Raw genomic sequence first — 20,982 nt, forward strand, 5'->3', positions numbered from 1 at the left:
TAGAGCAGCACTCCCACAACAAAGAATTGTCTGGACCAAAATATCAGTAATGCAAAGGTTAAAAGACCCTGCTGTGGAGGGATACAGTGCTAGCAGTAAGATAGAAAAGGTCCCTGGTCTCATGAAGTCTACACTTCAGTGGGAGAACACAGACAATAAGCTAGTAAACAAATAGATGAAGGAAACAATTTAGATGATATTAAGTGCTGTGATGACAAACCCAGTATGTGATGTGACTGGGCATAGAGTGAATTTTATACGCAGAGGTCAGGTGAGGTCTCTCTGAGGTTCCTTTGGAGCTCAGTCTACCTGAATGACAAGAGATTGTGAGTTAAACAGTGAGCAGGAAGAAGAGTGGCCCAGCAGTAGGGAAAAGAAGTGCAAAGGCCCTGAGGCAAGAGCAAACTTTGCCTGTTTAATGAACAGAAATAAAGCCCACATAGCTGGAATATTAGTGATTGAAGGGTAGGTAGGAGCTGAGGTGGGCAAGATCCTACAGGGGTAGGGGCTGGCAAATGTGTCCTGTAAAGGGCCAGATAGTAAATATTCTAGGCTTTGCCGGCCATATGGTCTCTGTCTCAGCTACTCAACTCTAGCGTGAAAGCAGCCATAGACAGTGCGTAAATCAGTTGGTCTGGCTGTGTTCCAGCAAAACAGGAGGCGTACGGGATGGGGCCCTGCCATCCAGTTTGGGGAGCCCTGCTCTCTGGCCTTGTAGGACGTGGTGAGGAGTTTGGATTTTAAAATCTTGTAGGATTTTAAAGCAAGGGGCCGACACGATCTGTTTGACCGTGTGACAGGATGGCTGCAGCTGTTGTGCAGACAAAGGATCCTCAGTGAGCGAGAGCCAGCCAGCGAGCTCTTCCTGCGTCCTTTCACGTAGTTTGTGACAGTGACACTTGGCTCCCTGTCATTTCCCGCATAGACTTGGCACTTCACGGTCTCCGAGCCTTTGCTCATGCTGTTTCGTCTGCCGGGGCTTCTCCTTCACCCCCCAGGAACTAGCACAGCTCAGAGGCCTCCTCCCTTTGCCCTGTTCTGTGGGACCCCCTCTTCCCTTGGCTGAACGTGGGCATGCCTGTTACAGCGCCCCTCTCGGCCCGCCTCGGAGGGATAGCAGCGTCAGAAGAGCTACTGGGTAGTGAGAGTGCGATGAGGCATCAGGCACTTGAAAAATCTTTAGGTACATTTTCTCATTTAATCCTTGCATCAACTCAGTGTGGTGGAGATGGTGCCCATTTCCCAGGTGTAAAATTCGGGTTCATCGGGCTGCATAGCCTAATGTCACCCAGCTAGAAAGGAGCTTTGGCCAGACGGAAGCCCAGCCCTCCCCAGTTGCAAAGCCCTTGGGGATTGCGCTCTAGTTGTGTCTGTGCCCCCCACTAGTCTGTGAGCTCCTTGAGGACGGGCGCTGTGTCTCAGTCATGTCTATGCCCTGTGCCTAGCACAGTGTCTGGCAGATAATAAATGCTCTGTAAATGTTGATTACACTGAACTGGCTTCCAATAACGTTCCATCCGAGTAGTACAAATGTGCTATCCCCAAGACCACTAGATGTCACTTTAGATGCACAAATGTGTCTAGAGTTTAATATGGCTAAGAAGGTATTAAACAGCTTCTGGCCATTTAACAAAGATGAGGCGAGCCTTTCTTTGAATTATGGATCTGGTCATGGCCATCTGTTTTCAAGTACTTGACCAGGATTCGCTCGCCTTCCAGATGAGGTCTTGCATCATTTTCCTCCCTTTCGTGTATTCATATTCTGGGATGCTACTGCTACAGCTTCTCACGCTGCTATTTTTTCTGTGTTGTCTGTAGTAGTGACCTTAATCGATAAACATTTGAGCACCTATTGTGTATCAGGTACTGTGCTAGACTCTGGGGCTACAGAGATGAATTGAGACATGGCCTTTACCCTCAAGGAGCTCACAGTCTATTTGGGGAGACTGACAGGTAAATAATTATACTCTCCTGTGCTAAGTATTATAATAGAGTAATCTAGAAAGTGCCGTAGGACAGAGGAAAGAATGGTTCCACCTGCAGGGGTCATAGAATGGTTCCTTTGGAACTTGCCGAAAGAGTAGGAAAAACATGAGGGACAGTGCATTTCAGATAGAGCGCAAAGGCATGGAGGCTCGGGAGAGGACGGGTCTGGTGAGAGGAGTAGGCGGGGATGGCTAATATAGGGTGTATAGAAGAGAACGAGGGGAAATGCGGGTGGAAAGGTAGGTTGGAGTGGCAGGGGCCACTAGTCTGTAGAGAGTCTTCAGTGCTGCCCAAAGGGCTTTAGACTTGACCCTCTGGGTTATAAGCCACTCTCAGAGTCTTCTGCCGAGGGAACGACCCTGTGAGTTCTGTGCTTTAGACAGCGAACTCTAGGGGACAGCCTGGCAGCCGGACAACCTTACAGCCAATTGCGACAGACCTCCTGAGTCACAGTGAGGCCTGAGCTTGAGCTGTTGGAATGGAAAGGAGAGAAGATGGGAGAAACTGTGTAGGGAAAGAACGGACAGAGTTGGAGGGTGCCGGTGTTGAGAGAGAGGAGGCAAAGAGAGCTTCCTAATGAAGCTGTTCCCTGGGCTACGGAAAGCAGGAATTTTAAGCAGATAAAAGATGATTATGAAGAAGCCAGGCTAGTATCTGTCCATTATCCTGTGAAAACCACAGTAACTGGGCCCTCTCTTCAGTCGTCATAACAGAACGTTGCCATGAGAGCCGAGAGGCCTGCAGACACGCAGCTCCCTCCTGGAACTGCGCCGTGCCGGCCTTGTGTTCGACACTACCCGGTGTTCCTATTCCACAACTAGGGCAGCTCTCCTCCTTCCCTCCCCCCCCCCCCCCCCGCTCTGCTTCTAGTGCCCTGCCATTCAGGGAAGAGAATGTTATTTTTCTGAAACTGGTAAGTGGGATTGCAGGAAGAGAATCCTTAGTAGACCCTGCCTGCCTCAGGATCCAAGCTGTTGCTAAGGAAAGTGGCAGGAGCCAAAAATCGACATCAACAACCAGAGAGAAGCAAGAAAAATATTCACCATTCCATAGCTTGCGTGTCGGGGAAAGTAGCAGCCTGACAAGGCACATATGGGAATAGACCTCGTTTTGGCCTCAAGATCTCATTTGCCTTTTGTGTTTCTCCTTTAGGGTTGGTGTTGATTCGGACCAAGAACACTTGGTAAATATGCGTTTGTGTTGTCTAGCATTCCTGTTGAACGTGCAGCCGTTCGGAAAGAAAATGGCCTACCGTAGACTTCATGCCGCTATTATTTAGATCCTGTCCTGTTTGTACCAGCTTTTAACTGACACCGTTCCTGGCTTTTCTCACTGCTTGATAGAGACAAAACCAAATTTTAGACAACATGTGGTTATCAGGGGTGACAGCTCTCCTATCTGTGGGCCAAGCCGGGCTTTGGCCAGGGAGGGGAACAGTCCTGTAAGCGCTCCTGGGTTTTCAAGTGACGGCTCTGGCACACGGAGCCTTTTTCCACTCTGGTTTGCGCATGAAGGCTTGTCTCTGATGTCAGCCCCACTCCAGCTGCTCTTCCTGTGTAACTTTCAAATTGGATGACCAGCAGCTGCCCTTGAGAACCGCCTAGAAGCTTTGCAGTCCTCAACCAGTCTTCCCTGGCTGTTCAGGAGAATGTACTTTCTTGTCCCATGCCTCTACCTTGCCCGCGTCTCCTTGCTTAATTCCAGGTGTCCTTTTCTCATTGGTTCCTCTGAACCTGAGCCTGGTAGGTGCCTTCTCTAAACTGGCCACCCTTTTCTGGTGTTTTTCCATCTGCTTTTTAATGGTTTCTGAGTACCACTGAATACATGACTCCGTCCTAGACATTAGATGAGAAATCACAGAAATTATGTCTTTAAAGATGGAAAGCCTCTCTTCCAAAACGCATTCTTTTTCTTGTCTGAAACAAGCCACAGTCTATTTGTCTTCAGGGTGTGGTTCAAAAAAAAAAAAAAAATTTCTCAGATTCATTTCCTAAATGCTGATTTCGTTAGCCGTTGAGTGATGAGTGTGTATGTAATATAGTCAGTACTCGCCTCTTTTGTGGTCAGAACTGGACTAGTATAGTTTCATGGGCTTGAAATACTTGTGCAAACCAGGCTGGATAAATCCCCAGGATGCCGAGCTGCTGGGGTAGTTTCTAAGTTTCTAAGTAGTTCCTCAAGGCTCCACCCGTGTCCAAATAAGAATCGAGTATCATACGATTCACCAGACAAATGCTTGGTCATGAGCCACATAAGTCTCCACCTGCTATGTCACCTCTGTCACCACAGAGGAGAAATGGGAATGGAGAAGGAAAGCCAGGTAGGTGAGTACCAGCAGTGAGATACAGGAAAAAAATGCCATTTTTCCCTTGCCCTCGAAACCGTATGGGTGTCTTGCTTTGTTACATCATGTAGTCGGTATTTCGAGCGTCCACTGGGAAGCAGAGAGGAACATGATAGTAAGTATAGGTGTTTATGTGGTGACGGGATCGTGAGATTTATAGACCCATTGCTCTTCAAAACGCAGAGACGTACAAACCTTTGTGTACCAGTGTGAAAGGAAGTACAGGTGTTTTTCAGCTCTCATAAGCCAGTACAGTGTTCTCAAGCATTCTTATTTTGTGTATGTTTTGATACATGTTGAGAGGAAGATTTATTTATTTATTTTGAAGATCAGGAAGGACAGGAAAGAACCAAAACCCAGAATCTAAACTCCTACAGAAAGCCTGGGACTGTGGAACATCCACGCTAGAAAGGGCCTTTGAGATTCTTTACCCCTCGCCCTGTGTACACGAAGAAATCCAGGCTCAGAGAGGGGAAGGGACTTGTCCAACTAGTTCATGTCAGAGCTGAGATGAACCAGATCACCGAACTGCCCCACTGCTGACTGTACCACATTACAAATAAGGACCCAGTTTGGTTTTGGAAGCTATTTTAGAAGGGACCTGCTTGCTATGTTAGTTTTCCCTTCTAGCCTCTCAGGCTTACCATGGAATTTTTCTACTTGCTTTCGTTTTGCTAGTGGTCTAAGAATGTAGTAACATCTTTGCAAAAGCCAGTTACTTTTGGGACCCATAGCAACTCCCAAAGATAGGGATGTCGATGTGATGTTTTCTACTTAAGATGCAGTTCACATTGTGGGTGTAAGTCTTGCAGATTTAAGGGCGAATTATCCCACATTGATTTGTTTTCAATGACAGTAGACCCATAAATCAGCAGGCAGCCTGAGTAATAGAGGTGTTCAGAAAAACATTTCAATTTCGTATTCCAGAGCTGCAAAATACAAGCTATTAAATTTTTAATGTTACCCATGATAGAGGGTATCTTGTATGAAGTAGGCTATATTTCCAAGTCTACAAAGAAATGATTCTAAATAAATGTGTTTTTTATCTTGGTGTATGTATTGATTTCTTTATTATCTGTTTGCAGGGTATTCCTGAAAATGAGAGAAGAACCACCAAAGCAGAGAGTGCCTGGCTTTTCCGGATATGGTACAACTTTGACCATAAGTATCCTTAACCGAGGGGGAAAAATGGTCGTGTGAACATGGTCAGTTACAATTTAATGGAATGGCTGTTTTGATTTTTCCCTTCCTGAAGTGGAATACAAAGCCTACCTTTGGTCTTCCCTTTCCCCTTCAGTGTGGTGGATGGAGAAGGTTATTAAAGACAATCCACACAAATGAATTCCCCTGAAAACCCAGGACGCCAGCCGGGAGCGGTTCGTATAGAAGGTGGCTGTGTGATGGGCCTCTGGAGCCCTCATGGTAGAACTTTCTTCCCTCTCTTGGCCTATTTATTGAGCAGTCGTTGTCTTTTACCTGATTTAGTGAATCTTGCAAAAGGTATTTGCCGGTCCTTGTCAGTGCACCTGCTAGGATAAAAGAGGAAATGCTGCCTCAGGGAAAAGCGTGAGTGTGAGGTGAAAATGGAGTCATGTTAGATCCCGCAGTAGCCAGTGGCAGGCCTGCTTTTCCTGACCTGTCAGGAGACTGGAAGATTCGCCTCTCCACTCATGGTGCCAGTGTTTCCTTGATTACCAAATCTCTGTCTTCTCCTATAGTAACTCTTCTACTTTGGGTTGTGTTATGTTGTATGACCTGTTTAAGTCATGCCTTTCAGAAAACATTTTATCCCTTACTATTTACTAAAATCAGTTTCTTGGGGGAACCTGGGTGGCTCAGTCAGTTAAGCGTCGGCCTTCGACTCAGGTCATGGTCCCAGGGTCCTGGGATCGAGCCCCACATCGGGCTCCCTGCTCTGCTGAAGCCTGCTTCTCCCTCTCCCTCTGCCCCTGCTTGTGTGTGCTCTCTTGTGCGCTCTCTCTCTGTCAAATAAATAAATAAAATCAGTTTCTTATTTGAAAATTGAACTGGGAAAAGGGACCATGCAGTTCTTTCAGGCTGAGGCTTATTAGTAAATGAATCAAAACCCGGTTTGTGTTCCACCAAAGCCAATTTGGGACAACCATGTAAAACATGTTTCCCTTGCTTTTGACTTGCTGATGAAAGCCTTGTATATTTAAGAAAAATGCACTTGGCACTTATCATTAGAAGCTACTACTTACTATATTCCATTTGCTAGATTTTTACAATCACTTTTTGCAAGTACTCAAAATTAAATTACTGTATGGAAACAAGAATGCAAGCGTATCTGTGGTATTAAGACTCCCAGTAGTGAGAGAGATCCTGGCTCTTTAAAATTGTTTAATGATTATGTCATTACTTCTGGCTCCATTATCAGCATTTTGGGTATAAGCCATTCCCATATCTCTTGGGGCTTTTTCTTCCCTCTGATTTAACAAAAATTGTGTAATGTTTCCTGCATAAAATGTACATTTTCTGCATAATATATGTACAAAACAACTAAATAATCCTGATGTAGAGAAAGAGCAGAATAATAGCTTATTTTTCTGTATATTTTTATAGAAGTGAACTCAAGATTTGACTCAGTACTACTAGACTAAGACCCAGTAATTTTTTTTTTTTTTTTTTTTTTTGAGAGAGAGAGAGAGCTGGGGCAGGGCAGGCCAGGAGGAGAGGGAGAGAGAGAGACACTTAAGCAGGCTCCACGCCCAGCACAGAGCCTGACATGGGGCTCAATCCCACGACCCTGATACCATGACCTGAGCTGAAACCAAGAGTCGGACACTTAACCGACTGTGCCACCCAGGCGCCCTAAGACCCAGTAATTTTAATACCTAGTGCCCCTAGTAGAATTAATCATTCATCCTTCTAGATTTCAGGTCCTTTGTGTAGCCAGATTGTTATAATTGAGATATAACTGAAATAACAGACCCAAATCTTAAGCTGGCGTCCTATGTATATACCTGTGTGCTTGCTACCCTTGTAAAGATATTTAGAACATTTCCAGCATCCCCGAAGCTGCCCTGTGTTCCCTTATAGTCCGTGCCTTCCCTGCCCCTCCTCCCTGCAAAGGGCAACCACCATTCTGATTTCTAGCAACATGGATTAGTTTTACCTGGTTTTGATCTTCATAAAGACGGAATCATGTATCACATATTATTTTATGTCTTGCTTTTTTCACTTAGCAACGTGTACCAGTAATTCATTCTTTTTCGTTGCTCTGTGGTGTTCCAGAGTGTGAATATACTACAGGTTTGTGTGTGTGTTTGTTTTTCCAACCGTCCTACTGTTGATAAACATTTGGGTTGTTTCCACCTTTTGGCTGTTACGAACAAAGTTAAACATCCACGTATGCATCTCTTGGTGCCCATCAGCATTCATTTCTCTCCTGGGTATATATACCTAGGAGAAAAATTTAGGGCAAGTGTATTGTTCAGCTTGCATAGATATTGCCAACCAGTTCTCCAGAGTGCTCATAACCAATTTACATTTCCCACCAGCAGCTTAAGGGAGTCCCACTTGTTCCACATCTCCACCAAAACTTGATATTTAATCAGCCGTTTAAATTTTAGCCATTTCCATGGGTGCGTAGCGATACCACATGTGCAATTTGCATTCCTCTGATCGCCGGTGAGATCGAGCATCCCTTCATATGTTTATTGGCTATTTGGACTTCATTTTTATGAAGTATGTCTGTTTAGTTCTTTTGCCCATTATTTAATTGATTTGTCTTATCTTTTTCTTACTGACTTGTAGTTCTTTCTATGTTCCTGAATTGGGTTCTCTGTTGGTTATATGTACTATGAATATCTTCCCCCAGTCTGTGGCTCACCTTTTCATTTTCTTTTTTTTTTTAAAGATTTTATTTATTTATTTGAGAGAATGAGATAGAGAGAGAGCATGAGAGGGGGGAGGGTCAGAGGGAGAAAAATTTAGGCCGAGCAGGGAGCCCGATGCGGGACTCGATCCCGGGACTCCAGGATCATGACCTGAGACGAAGGCAGTCGCTTAACCAACTGAGCCACCCAGGCGCCCCACCTTTTCATTTTCTTAATCCTGTCTTGTAAGGAACAGAAATTCTTCATTTTAATGAGGTTTACTTTATTACTCTTTTCTTTTTTTTTTCTTTTTTAAAGATTATTTATTTGTTATTGAGAGAGAGAGAATGAGAGCGAGAGCATGAGGGGGGGAGGGTCAGAGGGAGAAGCAGGCTCCCCGCCGAGCAGGGAGCCTGATGCGGGACTCGATCCCGGGACTCCAGGATCACGACCTGAGCCGAAGGCAGTCGCTTAACCAACTGAGCCACCCAGGCACCCCTATTACTCTTTTCTTTTGGTGCTTTTGTGTCTTGATAAATCTTTTATATCCCAAGATCCTATGTTTCCTTCTAGAAGTGTGATTGTCTTGGCTATCACATTTAAGTTTTTGACCTACCACAAATTAATTTTTGTGTATGGTGTGAGGTATGGGTCAAGACCTACTTTTTTCCCATATGAGTAGGCAGTTAACCCAGCACCATTTATTGAAAATGCCATCCTTAACCCACTGAAGTGCAGTGGGGCCTTTGTTGTAAATCACGTGGCCATGTAAGTGGAAGTCTGTTTCTGGACTTTCTTTTCTCTTTGTCTTTTTTTTTTTTTTTTTCCCACATCAATACCACGCTCTATTAATGATTGTACTTTTTAATAAATCTTGCTATCCAGTTGGGGAAGTTCTATAGGTTTGTTATTCCTTAGTATTGCCCTGTCTATTTTAGGTTCATTGCGTTTTCATCTAAATTTTAGGAACAGCCTGCCACTTTCCATACACACACTCACACACACACACACACACACTCACACTCACACTCACCCACTCACCAAAAAAAAACCTGCTGGCAATTCTCTCGGGTTTGTATTAAATCAATAGATGAATTTGGAGAGAACTGACATCTTAACAATATTGAGTCTTCCAATCTATGAACACAGTATATCCTTTAATTTCTCTCATTAATGTTTTATAGTTTTCAGTGACGAGTCTTACACATCTTTTATTATATTTATTATCCCTAAGTATTTGATGCTATTGCAAATATTTCGACCTTGTATCCAGCAATCTTGTTAGTAAGTTCACTTATTATTATAAAATGGTTTATAGATTTTTTTTATTTACTGTTCATAAAATCAGGTGAAAAATATTGTGTCTTTTTTTCTTTTCTAACACCTTTTTTTTTAAGATTTTATTTATTTATTTGAGACAGAATGAGAGAGAGAGCACATGAGAGCGGGGAGGGTCAGAGGGAGAAGCAGGCTCCCCGCTGAGCAGAGAGCCCGATGCGGGACTCGATCCCGGGACTCCAGGATCGTGACCTGAGCCGAAGGCAGTCGCTTAACCGACTGAGCCACCCAGGCACCCACCTTACTTCTTTTTAATGTCTTATTACACTGGCTGGACCTCTCCAGTACAATGTTGAATGTAAGTGATGATAGTGGACATTTTTGTCTTGTTCCTGACCTCAGGAGGAAAGTTTTCAATACTTCACCATTAAGTATGATGTTAGCTGTAAGTTTTTTTTAGGATTTCATTTATTTATTTGAGGGAGAAAGAGCACAAGCAGGGTGGGAAAGGACAGAGGGAGAGGGAGAAGCAGACTCCCTGCTGAGCTGGGAGCCCAATGCGGGACTCGATCCCAGGACCCTGGGATCATGACCTAAGCCACCCAGGCACCCCAGCTGTAGGTTTTGAGATAGCCTTTGTCAAGGATATCCCCTTCTATTTCTAGTCTGCTGAGAGTTTTTATATCATGAACAGGCATTGAATATTGTCAGATGTTCTTTCTGCATCAATTGAGATGATCATGTATTTGTTCTCCTCTAATCTGTCGTTGTGCTATTTTCATTGATTGACTGTTAAACCAGTCCTGCATGGCTGGAACGAATCCCATTTGGTTGTGATACACCATCCCTTGTGTGTGTCACTGGACTTAGTTTACTGATATTTTGTGTCTGATTTTTGTGTCTGTTTTCATGAGTGATATTGGCTTGTGGGTTTTGGTTTTGCTTCGCCTGCGTTTCAGGTATAAAATCCATGACAGGGAATATAAGCCCATTTTGCCCAGCCAGAAAATACATATACAAGATGTAACAAGATAATGCTGGTTTGATGACATGAATGGGAGCAATTTTTCTCTTTTTCTATTTTCTGGAGGATTAGTATTTTTTCTTCCTTAAGTGCTGGGAAGAATGTACCAGTGAAGTCACCTGGGCCTGGAGTGTTTTGTCTGAGAGACAGGACTAGTCCTCATTTTTTAAAAAGGTTTTATTTATTTGAGAAAGAGAGAGAGTGCAAGTTGGGGGAGGGGCAGAAGGAAAGGCAGAGAATCTCAAGCAGACTCTGCGCTGAGCGTGAAGCCCAGCACAGGACTCAGTCCCATAACCCTGAGATCACGACTTGAGCTGAAACCAAGAGTCAGACACTTAACTGACTGAGTCACCCAGGCGCCCCAGGACTATTCCTCATTTTTAACTGACAACAACCTTAGGTTGTGACTTTAGAAAGTGGGGAATGTGTATATGTGTCTTTCTCCCATTGTCTCTCCTTTTTCTTATGATTCCCTCTTGTTTTCTTCTGAGTATTACATATATTATCATGTCTGTTTTTATTTTTTAGAGAATAAATGAACACTGAAATGAGGGTCTATGATAGAGGAACTCGTGATACATATTTTTTTTATTTTTTTGACGTTTTTAGAATTGAATTTCCTTTGATACGAAGTTTCAACTCATTCAAGATGCCAGCTGAATTCACAATAGATGATTAAAACCATTTTTGTTACTCAATTCTGTGGCTGGAAAATTTCATCTTTTTTCTGACTCTTACCCACTCTTTACTTTCGACCGCATCTCCTTCAGCACGAAACTGAGAGTGATTCTGTCTTCCCTTTGGTTCTAGTAAAAGCAGAAAGGCAATGTGACGCCGTGGACCGTGGCACAGGGCTTGGAATCCAACCAATCTGAGTTCATGTATGGGTCCTTCACTTGCTTCATTGTGTGACTTTTCGGCGGGTCATTCCTTTCCCTGAGCCTCAGTTTCCATTTCTGTGAAACAGAGATCGTAACAAAATCTCCCTTTGCTGTCTCACTGGCATAAGGTGAAAGCCCTCTGCTGCCCTCTGAAGTGGCGGGTACACCGGGAGGGTGGTGGTGAGCACACGACTTGTTCTTTTGCATTTGGGAAGAAAGGGGCATGGCTCTTCCTTAACCTGCGGCACAGCTATCTGAAGCCCCTGCTGACACACAGCGGACCTCCGCTCACTACAACGCTCCCTGCCTGCTGCGGGCCCATCGCCAGATGCCTGACCAGCCCCCAAGCTTACGAAGTAAGTTGCTTTTATCCAAAACCTAAGTTCTTCATGAAGTTAAATTGCTCTGCTCTGTGGATGCGTCACTGGTTTGGTTTTGCTTCGCTTGCCTTTCAGGTGTAAAATCCATGACAGGGAATATAAGCCCACTTTGCCCAGCCAGAAAATACATAGAGATACATACAGAAATCTAGAGATACAATTTCACGGTCTTTGAAACATCATTTGAAGAGAGATCTAGTGTTATTACCTCACTTACTGTCAGTGATTTTAGTAAATAATTCTATTTCCACGCTGGTTTTGATTTATTTCCACTATGTGGCCCGAGCTCGGTACGGAATGTGTTACATTTTCATCTAGGAATTAGAGTGGTCACAGTCATGTTGAGGGGATTAATAAGACAATTCTTGATACCCCTAAAGTGCAACAGATGGTCTTTTGCTTCAAGCCTGCCAACTTTTGGCTGTCAGGGAGAGTTTATGTACCGGTGTTCCGCATTGCTAGGCTACACAAGCACATCTAGATAGTATCTAGGGTCCCTATTTTTTTTTCCTTAGCTGCCAACATGAGATTGGTGATTTGGCAAGCGTCGCAACACAGAAAGAAATGACAAATGCTAACCAGCCTTCATTTTAAAACATGAACATCTTATTTTTCAAGTTCTTTTTTAAAAACCTTTGCTTCCTTAGGGCACCGGGGTGGCTCAGTCGTTAAGCGTCTGCCTTCGGCTCAGGTCATGATCCCAGGGTCCTGGGATCGAGCCCCGCATCGGGCTCCCTGCTCCGCGGGAAGCCCGCTTCTCCCTCTCCCGCTCCCCCTGCTTGGGTTCCCTCTCTCGCTGGGTCTCTCTCTGTCAAATAAGTAAATAAAATCTTTAACAAAACAAAAAGCAAAACCTTTGCTCCCAACCCAGGCCTTCAGAAATCGTCTGTGGCATCAGATACAGGGCCCACATTAACAAAGCCCACCACCGCAGCAGCTCGGGTAGAGCGACAAGGCAGCGACGACGCATGTAGACAGGCCCTGGGCAGTTCCCTGTGCCCTCCTCTGTGGTGTGGTAGAGCAGAGCCCCCAGAGGACGGACGGACGGACGGGAAGAGGAGTCTTAGTAGAGGCCGCACCCACAGGGCGGGGCGCCCTGTTGAGTCCATGCACCTTTTTGAAGATTGTGCCCCGGGGGCGGGGGAGCAGCCAGGTTGTCTTGTCTCTCCCTTCCACATTGCCCAGGCTCCCCTCTCGAGCAGCCTCCATCTCCTCTGTGCCCTGTCAGCCCACGAGGCTCTGTGCAGAGGGGCAGCCAGCTTCGTCAGTTCAGTCAGTGAGGCTTGGCTCTGGGATTCCAGAGACCCGCTCACCGTCACCAAAAGCCGAGAGTTCCACAACTGTGCGTCCTGTGGAATATAGCAAAATACAACATGGTTGTATTTGTCCCCTAGGGCTGCCATAACAGTACCACAGACCGAATGGCTCAACAGAAATGTGTTGTCTTGTAGTTCTGGAGGCTCGAAGTCTGAGGTCAAAGCGTGGGCAGGGTTGGTTCCTTCTGAGGGCTGTGAGGGAGAACCTGCTCCGGGCCTCTCCCCGGCTTCTGGTGCTTTGCTGCCAGTCTTTGGTGTTGCTTGGCTTGTAGATACATTACGTAGACCTCTGTCTTCATCTTCACGTGACACTCTGTGTGTGTGTGTGTGTGTGTGTCACCAAATTTCCCCTTTTGTAAGGACACGCACCAGTCATACTGGATCAGGGCCCACACTAATGACCTCATCTTAACTGGATCATCGGCAAAGACCCTATTTCCATATAAGGTCACATTCACAGGTACCGATGGTTGGGATTTCAGCATCTTTTGGGGGGGATATCATGTAATCCCTAACAACCAAAAAACTTAATTTTTAATGTTATTTTTCATTTGTTAATTACCTACTTTTTTAGTTATAAAAGTTAACGCCCTTGTGGCCAGATATTCAAACAGTATGGAATGTACATAGTGAAAGATCAGTTTGCTCCTTCTCCCACCTACATCCCCCCAGAGACAGTCTTTATTAAGGATTTATTGTGTATACTTCCTAATGCACAGGAAGTACATGTTACTTACATGTGTATATATAGCTTTGCACAGACTTACATATATAGCTTTGTTACTGTTTTATACAAATGAGATCACAATTGCATTGTCCGGCTACTTGCATTTTTCACTTTAACGATAGATCGTGGCTACCTTTCTATGAGTACATGAGAACCCGTTATCTTCTCCTTATTCATGGCTTCATAGTGCGGCTGGAGCAGCGTTGATTTAATCAGTCTCCTACGGATAGACTTTTAAGTTGTTTCCTTTCCTTTTTTGTCATTACAAACCATGTTTATAGTAAATATTCTTGTACCTATGAATTTATCCAAGCATATAAAGGTATATAAGATAGATTTTAAGGGGTAAATTGCTGAGTCAAAAGGCATTATGTGCATTTTAAAATTTGATAGATATTGCCCCAAACCTCAAACTTAATAAAGTCCTTGGAAGGTGCTGAAGAGCCTCTGCTGGTGTGTGAAGGAGCCCCCAGCTTTGTTGGCGAGTATCACTCAGTGAGGGGACAGACCCTGGTGGGCCTTCACGTTATACTATACAGGGCAGGAGGGCATTATGGTTGGTTGGTGGAATGGGTTTGTTTGGTTTTTAATTCACCTGGCTTTGAGTACTGAGGCAAATTTCTAGCAACAGCAAATTAAAACTGTTGTGAATTGATGTCTAACAGTCTCCTCAATCTGACTATCTTAGACGAATTTAAGACTTTCAAACACACACAGCTCAGGAGAGCCGATGTATGCTGTTTGTGTCAGCTCTTCTTCCCTCAAGGAGTATTAGTCACAGACTTTTTTGCCAGATCCATAGGAGTGTTTAGAATGATTCTTATGCATTATATTAGAAAAAGGTGACTTTCTGATTCTTAAAAGGAATATATATTCAATATAATAAAATTTCAGTACAGAAACGTAAGAAAATAAAAATCACTAGCAATTTTATCACGCAGAGCTAACGATCATCCCTAACATCCCTTTTGTTGACTACCCTTCCAAACTTTTCTATGCACATATAACATTCTTTTATTTACCAAAATGGCATTATATATATGCTTGATTTTTTCCCCCCTTTTGTAGAACTTTATTTAATTCTACTTTTTTGGCCACAAAATCTCCATGAGAACCAAAAGCTTATTGAGCTGGGAGACAAGTATACGGTGAAGGTTCAACATAATTGGGGGATATTATAACTCTAGGCATTGTTCATACTGAAGTAAAAGCTTCACTTGTATACATCCACTCGGTGAGCCATTGAACTCACATTTGGAGAATACTTTCTGTGTGCCCCAAGCTGTCCGGTGGCCGGACTAGAGCATAGAAGGGGCTCAGAGGCTAGTGTGGGCTGGGAGAGCAGACCAGTGTGCATGCAGCTGTGGTACAAGGGTGAAGGGCACCGTAGGGCCAGGGCTAAATAGGGGACGCCGGGAGAGAGCACAGGAGGCACACCTAAGCCAGCTTTGCAAGATCAAGGAAGACTTCCAGCAGGAGGGGACTTTCTTTGAAGACAAGACCTCAGTGATAAGCAGGCCCTAGTCACAGGAAGGAGGGTGGGGGAGACAGGAGGAAGGGAAAGCGTGAGTGATTTGAGCACCTGTCAGCAGTTCAAATGGCAGGCACACAATGGGCGGCTGGAGTGGGTGAAGCAGATGCGGGGGCAGGGCTGGGGGTGAAGGGCCCGAGTCACCACGCAGTGCCTTTATTTTTATTTTTTTAATTTAATTTTATTATGTTATGTTAGTCACCATACAATACATCATTGGTTTTTGATGTAGTGATCCACGATTCATTGTTTTCATATAACACCCAGTGCTCCATGCAGTACGTGCCCTCCTTAATACCCATCACCAGGCTAACCCATCCCCCCACCCCCCTCTAAAACCCTCAGTTTGTTTCTCAGAGTCCATAGTCTCTCATGGTTCATCTCTCCCTCCGATCTCCCCCCCTTCATTTTTCCCTTCCTTCTCCTAATGTCCTCCATGCTGTTCCTTATGTTCCACAAATAAGTGAAACCATATGATAATTGACTTTCTCTGCTTGACTTATTTCACTTAGCATAATCTCCTCCAGTCCCTTCCATGTTGATGGGAAAGTTGGCTATTCATCTTTTCTGATGGCTGAGTAATATTCCATTGTAGATATGGACCACATCTTCTTTATCCATTCATCTGTTGAAGGGCATCTCGGCTCTTTCCACAGTTTGGCTATTGTGGACATTGCTGCTATGAACATTGGGGTGCATGTGGCCCTTCTTTTCACTACATCTGTGTCTTTGGGGTCAATACCCAGGAGTGCAATTGCTGGGTCATAGGGTAGCTCTATTTTTAACTTTTTGAGGCACCTCCACACTGTTTTCCAAAGTGGCTTTACCAACTTGCATTCCCACCAACAGTGTAAGAGGGTTCCCCTTTCTCCACAACCTCTCCAGCATTTGTTGTTTCTTGCCTTGTCCATTTTTGCCATTCTAACTGATGTAAGGTGGTATCTCAGTGTGGTTTTGATTTGAATTTCCCTGATGGCTAATGATGATGAACATTTTTTCATGTGTCTGTTAGCCATTTGTATGTCTTCTTTGGAGAAGTGTCTGTTCATGTCTTCTGCCCATTTTTTGACTTTATTTGTTTTTTGGGTGTTGAGTGCCTTTAAGCCAAGGTGAGGACTGTGGGCTTTATCCTGAGGGCAGCAGGCTAGCCCTGAAGGGTTTTAAATAGGGAATCCTTGAAAAGTCTTCTATTGGAAATGTTTCTTGAGTCACATAGCAATTCTTAAGACTTATTTTATTTGCATTTAGAACCAGGAGCAACTGAAAGACGATGACTCCGATCTTATTCTCAATGATGGCGATATTAGTTTGACATATGGGGATTCTACTGTGAACACCGAATCAGGAGCATCCGGTGCCCCTAGGAGGTTTATGGGAAACAGTTCTGAAGATGCCTTGGATCGGGAGCTCGCATTTGGGGACCACGAACTGGTCATTCGGGGAACACGCCTGGTTCTTCCTATGGATGATTCTGAACCCCCATTAAATTTGTTAGATAATACGAGACACAGTCCAGCCTAAGCTTACTAATGCTCACTTAGTGATTTGTAAAATTTGCACATGTGATTGTGAAGAAATTTGTACTACCTAAAAAGTCCCAGTGCATGTCTCTGAATGTTTAAGCTATATAAATGCTCTTTATATGGCATCGAGAGAATATAAATATCCTGTACAAGGCAGATTGTGAACAAACTATTCTTTTACGTTTCATTGGCTGCACTGTGTAGATTGGATCTGTTTTAGAAAAAAGTTATTTTCACAGTGATGTTGTGTGTTCCGTTAGCTTTATGTCTCAGTTAAAGTATACAAAGTGACAGATTTACTCTTTCTTACACTTACCTGATACTTAACCAGAGTACCAAGTTCTTGTGCCGTGAATTAATTTTGTTTCGTGGGAGGGGAGGGAGAGGAAAGAGGGAGTGTTATCTCTGGGGAAGCCCATGGAGGGAGAGGTTCCTTTGTTGGGAAACTTGCGTTCATTGCTACTGCCTTGGTCATGACCTTTGTCTCTCCTTTTTCTCCGGATGGTGTTCGGATCTTGTCCCGTTGGAGTTGGGAATGAAGTGGGGGGGGGGGCTCTCCCCCCCCCCTTGCTATGAAGGAACAGATTCACTGACTTATAGGACACTGGTGTTCAGAAAAGAAGGGCTACAAATGACGTCCAAGACTGTGTTGCTTTTCTCCCAGACCAAGACCATAGGAAGGAGTCGCATCATCCTGCCAGGTTAGCTGAAGTACAGGTTTAGATGGCGCAGGGCACGTGGTCTGCATTGGCGGGGGGCCGGGGCAAAGCGCAGGAGCGGAGGAAAGAGAAGGGGGCGGTGCTTCAGAGATCTCTCTTCCCAAATGTGTAAATATTCCATATCGGATAAGTTTAAATAAGAAACTCAGTTGCTGCTTACTTTTGAATTATATACTTTATCTGTATAGCAAGCTTTGTGGTCAGGTGTTTTTTATATCGATTTAAATCGCTGCTCTTTAGCAGCCAAACAGGAGCAAAATGTAAAATTTTTGAACTTTACTGTGTCTCATTGTCATGCGTTAGTCTGTAGTTGATGTTTAAAGTTAATTTATGACTCCATGATCGTTCACACTACATCAAGGTCAGTCGGAAAGAAGCGCACCGCTCTGGAGCTTATCGTAAGGGCAGTGTTCCTTTATGCGCACCGGCTAGACTTGTCTTCGTTTCCATGTTACTTTTTAATATGAAATACCGAAGCTGCCGTGTGGGTGTGTGTGGGTGTGGGTGTGGGTGTGGGGTTTTTTTTCTTTTACAGTTTTCAAGGAAGAGTACATAGCAACTTCCCATTTCCTATTCAGAGAATGAAAGTAGATTCTATTTTGTAATGCTGAAAAAACCTGCAGGTGCACTGAACGCTTAGAAGGGGGATACGTTCTGATGTTGATCCTGACCTGTTAATGTTTCGGAAGACAAATGGGAACTTTTGTGGGTCTTTCGCCCCTTCGGTCTGAGTAGCATTGCCTTAAATCTTAACCCAGTTCGCAAACTGATGTGTTTACATGATGTTCACATTGCCCAGCAAAAGAGGTCTTTCCGTACAAGAGATGTACTTATTCTCCCCAAGGTGTCGGAACTGTTGCGAACACTCCTTGAGATTTTAAGGGAACTCTACCGTCGTACCCTCGAGCGGCAGCTCTGACTGTTGGCACAGTCATGTGTTACGTAGTGGTAGCGACTTTCCTGCTATGCAGGAGCCCCGTGACGTGTGCATTCGACAGGACGTGTGCCTCCTCAGGCAGCCTCTCATTTCTTGTTAATGTGTGTTCCAGGGGCTTTGAGCTTCAGCGTCATTCACCCACGAAGTTATTCAAGTTGTAAGAGGTTATACAAGAACTTAACAACTACCTTTTTTATTCTGTCAGGTTACTGAGCTCACTTTATGGAAAATGGCTGTAAATACTTAGCATGACCCGTTCAGTAACTCGTCTCTTTCAGCATGCATAAGACTTTTTCTTAGGGAGATACAGCTTGAGTCAACTAAATCTGCCTTCGTACTTTATCAAAGGGGATCCAAGGCTGCTGTGCTCATGTCAGCGTCTGGAAACTTCTCCTCTCCTCTAATCTGTGTGCACGTCTCCAAGCAAAGAAGAAACAACAAACTGTGCTCATATACCCGTTGGTTTTCAACACCTGAGTGAACTCAAATGAAGGACAGTCTGAGGTTACCATCAGGCACAAAGTAGAGCTGCTCTCGGACTCAACTGTTCTGTTCTTTGTGAACCCTACATGTTTGAATGACTCAAACATTGCATCTTTTAAAGTTATTTTGTAAGGTTCCTTGGCATTTTATCCTCGTCGTCCGTGTTTGGCAATGTGCTGTTAAAGAAATAGACTTAATCTGTATGTATTTTTTGTTTTCCCTTGGAGTACTTGGACAGATGTTATAGTGGTTTCTTTTAGGAAAATCTGTCATTAAAAAAATTATAGCCTTGCAAATAACCACTCACCGTATTTGAGTCACAGTTTATTCTAGTGAGAATTAAAGAATGCTGACTTCATTTATTTTTCTACCGATACACCTACTGGGAAAGCGGGGAAGACCAATGCTTAAAAAAAGAACAGACAGAAACCTACCAGAACGTAATGTACGGGGTTGCCAATTTGGGGGGCTTATGTGGAAGGCTGGACATATTTGCTTGTGGTCACAATTGGACCATTTAAGAAATAAGACTCAAAGCAGTCAAATTCTGTCACATTGATTTGTAGCCTGTTAGTTTGGTAACGGATAATGTCATGAAAATGTCAGTCCCATTATATAGTGAGAGTAGATTCTGTGTCTGGTTAGGTAGAAAGGCTGTTCCAAGTTCAGTTGAAAGCATGCTCGTCAAATAGCCCCCTTTTCCAAGTTAAAGATAGGTCTGTCTTTCTGTACATGAGCAGTTTTATAGGTTAGGGTTTGCTCACAGCAACTTTGTCTAGTAAAGGCACCAGCCACACTAGTACTCTGTTTTGTTGCCAGCTTGCTTATTCATGGTCCAGTGAGACACACAGGTAGTGGGCCTACACACATTTCTTTTCTGGAACAAACCATGTTTTGTTTTGTTTTTAAGATTTATTTATTTGACAGAGAGACAGCGAGAGAGGGAACACAAGCAGGGGGAGTGGGAGAGGGAGAGGGAGAAGCAGGCTTCCCGCCGAGCAGGGAGCCCGATGTGGGGCTCGATCCCAGGACCCTGGGATCATGACCTGAGCCGAAGGCAGACGCTTAACGACTGAGACACCCAGGCGCCCCAAAACAAACCATGTTTTCTGATTCACAAATAAAACCTGACATTCAATTTGAGCAAGTACATTCGTTAACCTGACTCAATGCAGGAGTGTAAAGAGATGAAGGGTAGGGACGCCTGGCTGGCTCAGTCAGTGGAGCGTGCGACCCTTGATCTCAGGGTCGTGAGTTTGAGCCCCATGTTGGGGGGTTGTTTTCTTAAGTTTACTTGAGTTACTTAAGTTTAGCTACTTAAACTTAAGTTTACTTAACAAAAAAAGATGAAAGTGTAGATGTTTTAACTCCATCAGGCAGTCCTTGATGGGAAGCACCCCACACAGATGATGCGGTGTAAGGTATGAGGCTTGAAATAAATTGGAAATGATAACAATACCAATTCCCATTTTTTGAGCCCCTCTTGGATACAGGCTGTGTGTATACACGGTCTTCTTGAAAATCTACATTTTAATTTAATCCAAATCATGCTGTGAAAGTACATTCTGTTCTTCTCATTTCACAGATGTGAAAGGTAAGGTGCAGGGAGGTCGTCACACTGCTAGTAAGTGACAGAGCCAGGACTCAAATCCAGTCTTGATCCAAAGTCTAGATCGTTAACCACTCCTCTAGTGGCCCCAGTGGCGGGCTGCGGGCTAATCCATCTTGAGAACTGGAAGGAGGGTGCAGAGAATTGCAGACTTCCATCCTGCTGCCCACCACCTGCTTGACATCAGGCCAGGAAAGGGCATGAAGTCTCAGCTCTGTCCCTCCATTCGCTGCCCTGTTGGCTGCCAGACACGAGTTTGCCCGGTTGGGAAGTTTCTCGAATTCTTAGTGAAGTGCCCTCCTGTGTCTCTTTGAGCCCATAAGCAAGGCAACCTGGCTAGCACCATGCCTTCCCACTCTACCTCCCGCCATTTTCACCAAGGGGGTCCATCCTTTGTGGCAGAGT

The 20,982-nt window shown here is 44.3% G+C and overlaps 1 protein-coding gene across 2 annotated transcripts in view; it reads left to right on the forward strand.

Moving 5' to 3' along the window:
• SLC9A6 (solute carrier family 9 member A6) overlaps positions 1-19,267 on the forward strand; it is a 51,925-nt gene extending 32,658 nt beyond the window's left edge. Inside the window, exons 13-17 of one of the 2 annotated variants that reach the window (XM_045883061.3) lie at positions 1,864-1,953; positions 3,139-3,169; positions 5,416-5,495; positions 11,603-11,708; positions 16,555-19,267. In XM_045883061.3, the coding sequence (XP_045739017.2) occupies positions 1,864-1,953; positions 3,139-3,169; positions 5,416-5,495; positions 11,603-11,708; positions 16,555-16,827 (580 nt within the window). In that variant the 3' untranslated portion in view covers positions 16,828-19,267. The remainder of the gene's footprint in view (positions 1-1,863; positions 1,954-3,138; positions 3,170-5,415; positions 5,496-11,602; positions 11,709-16,554) is intronic. The other variant, XM_045883012.2, reaches the window with a different exon arrangement.
• Positions 19,268-20,982: the final 1,715 nt, after the last annotated feature.

The sequence above is a fragment of the Mirounga angustirostris genome, unplaced genomic scaffold, assembly GCF_029215605.1.
Source record: "Mirounga angustirostris isolate CCGP_5_RB_7025 unplaced genomic scaffold, mMirAng1.0.hap1 SCAF_11, whole genome shotgun sequence".
Taxonomy (NCBI): Eukaryota; Metazoa; Chordata; class Mammalia; order Carnivora; family Phocidae; genus Mirounga; species Mirounga angustirostris.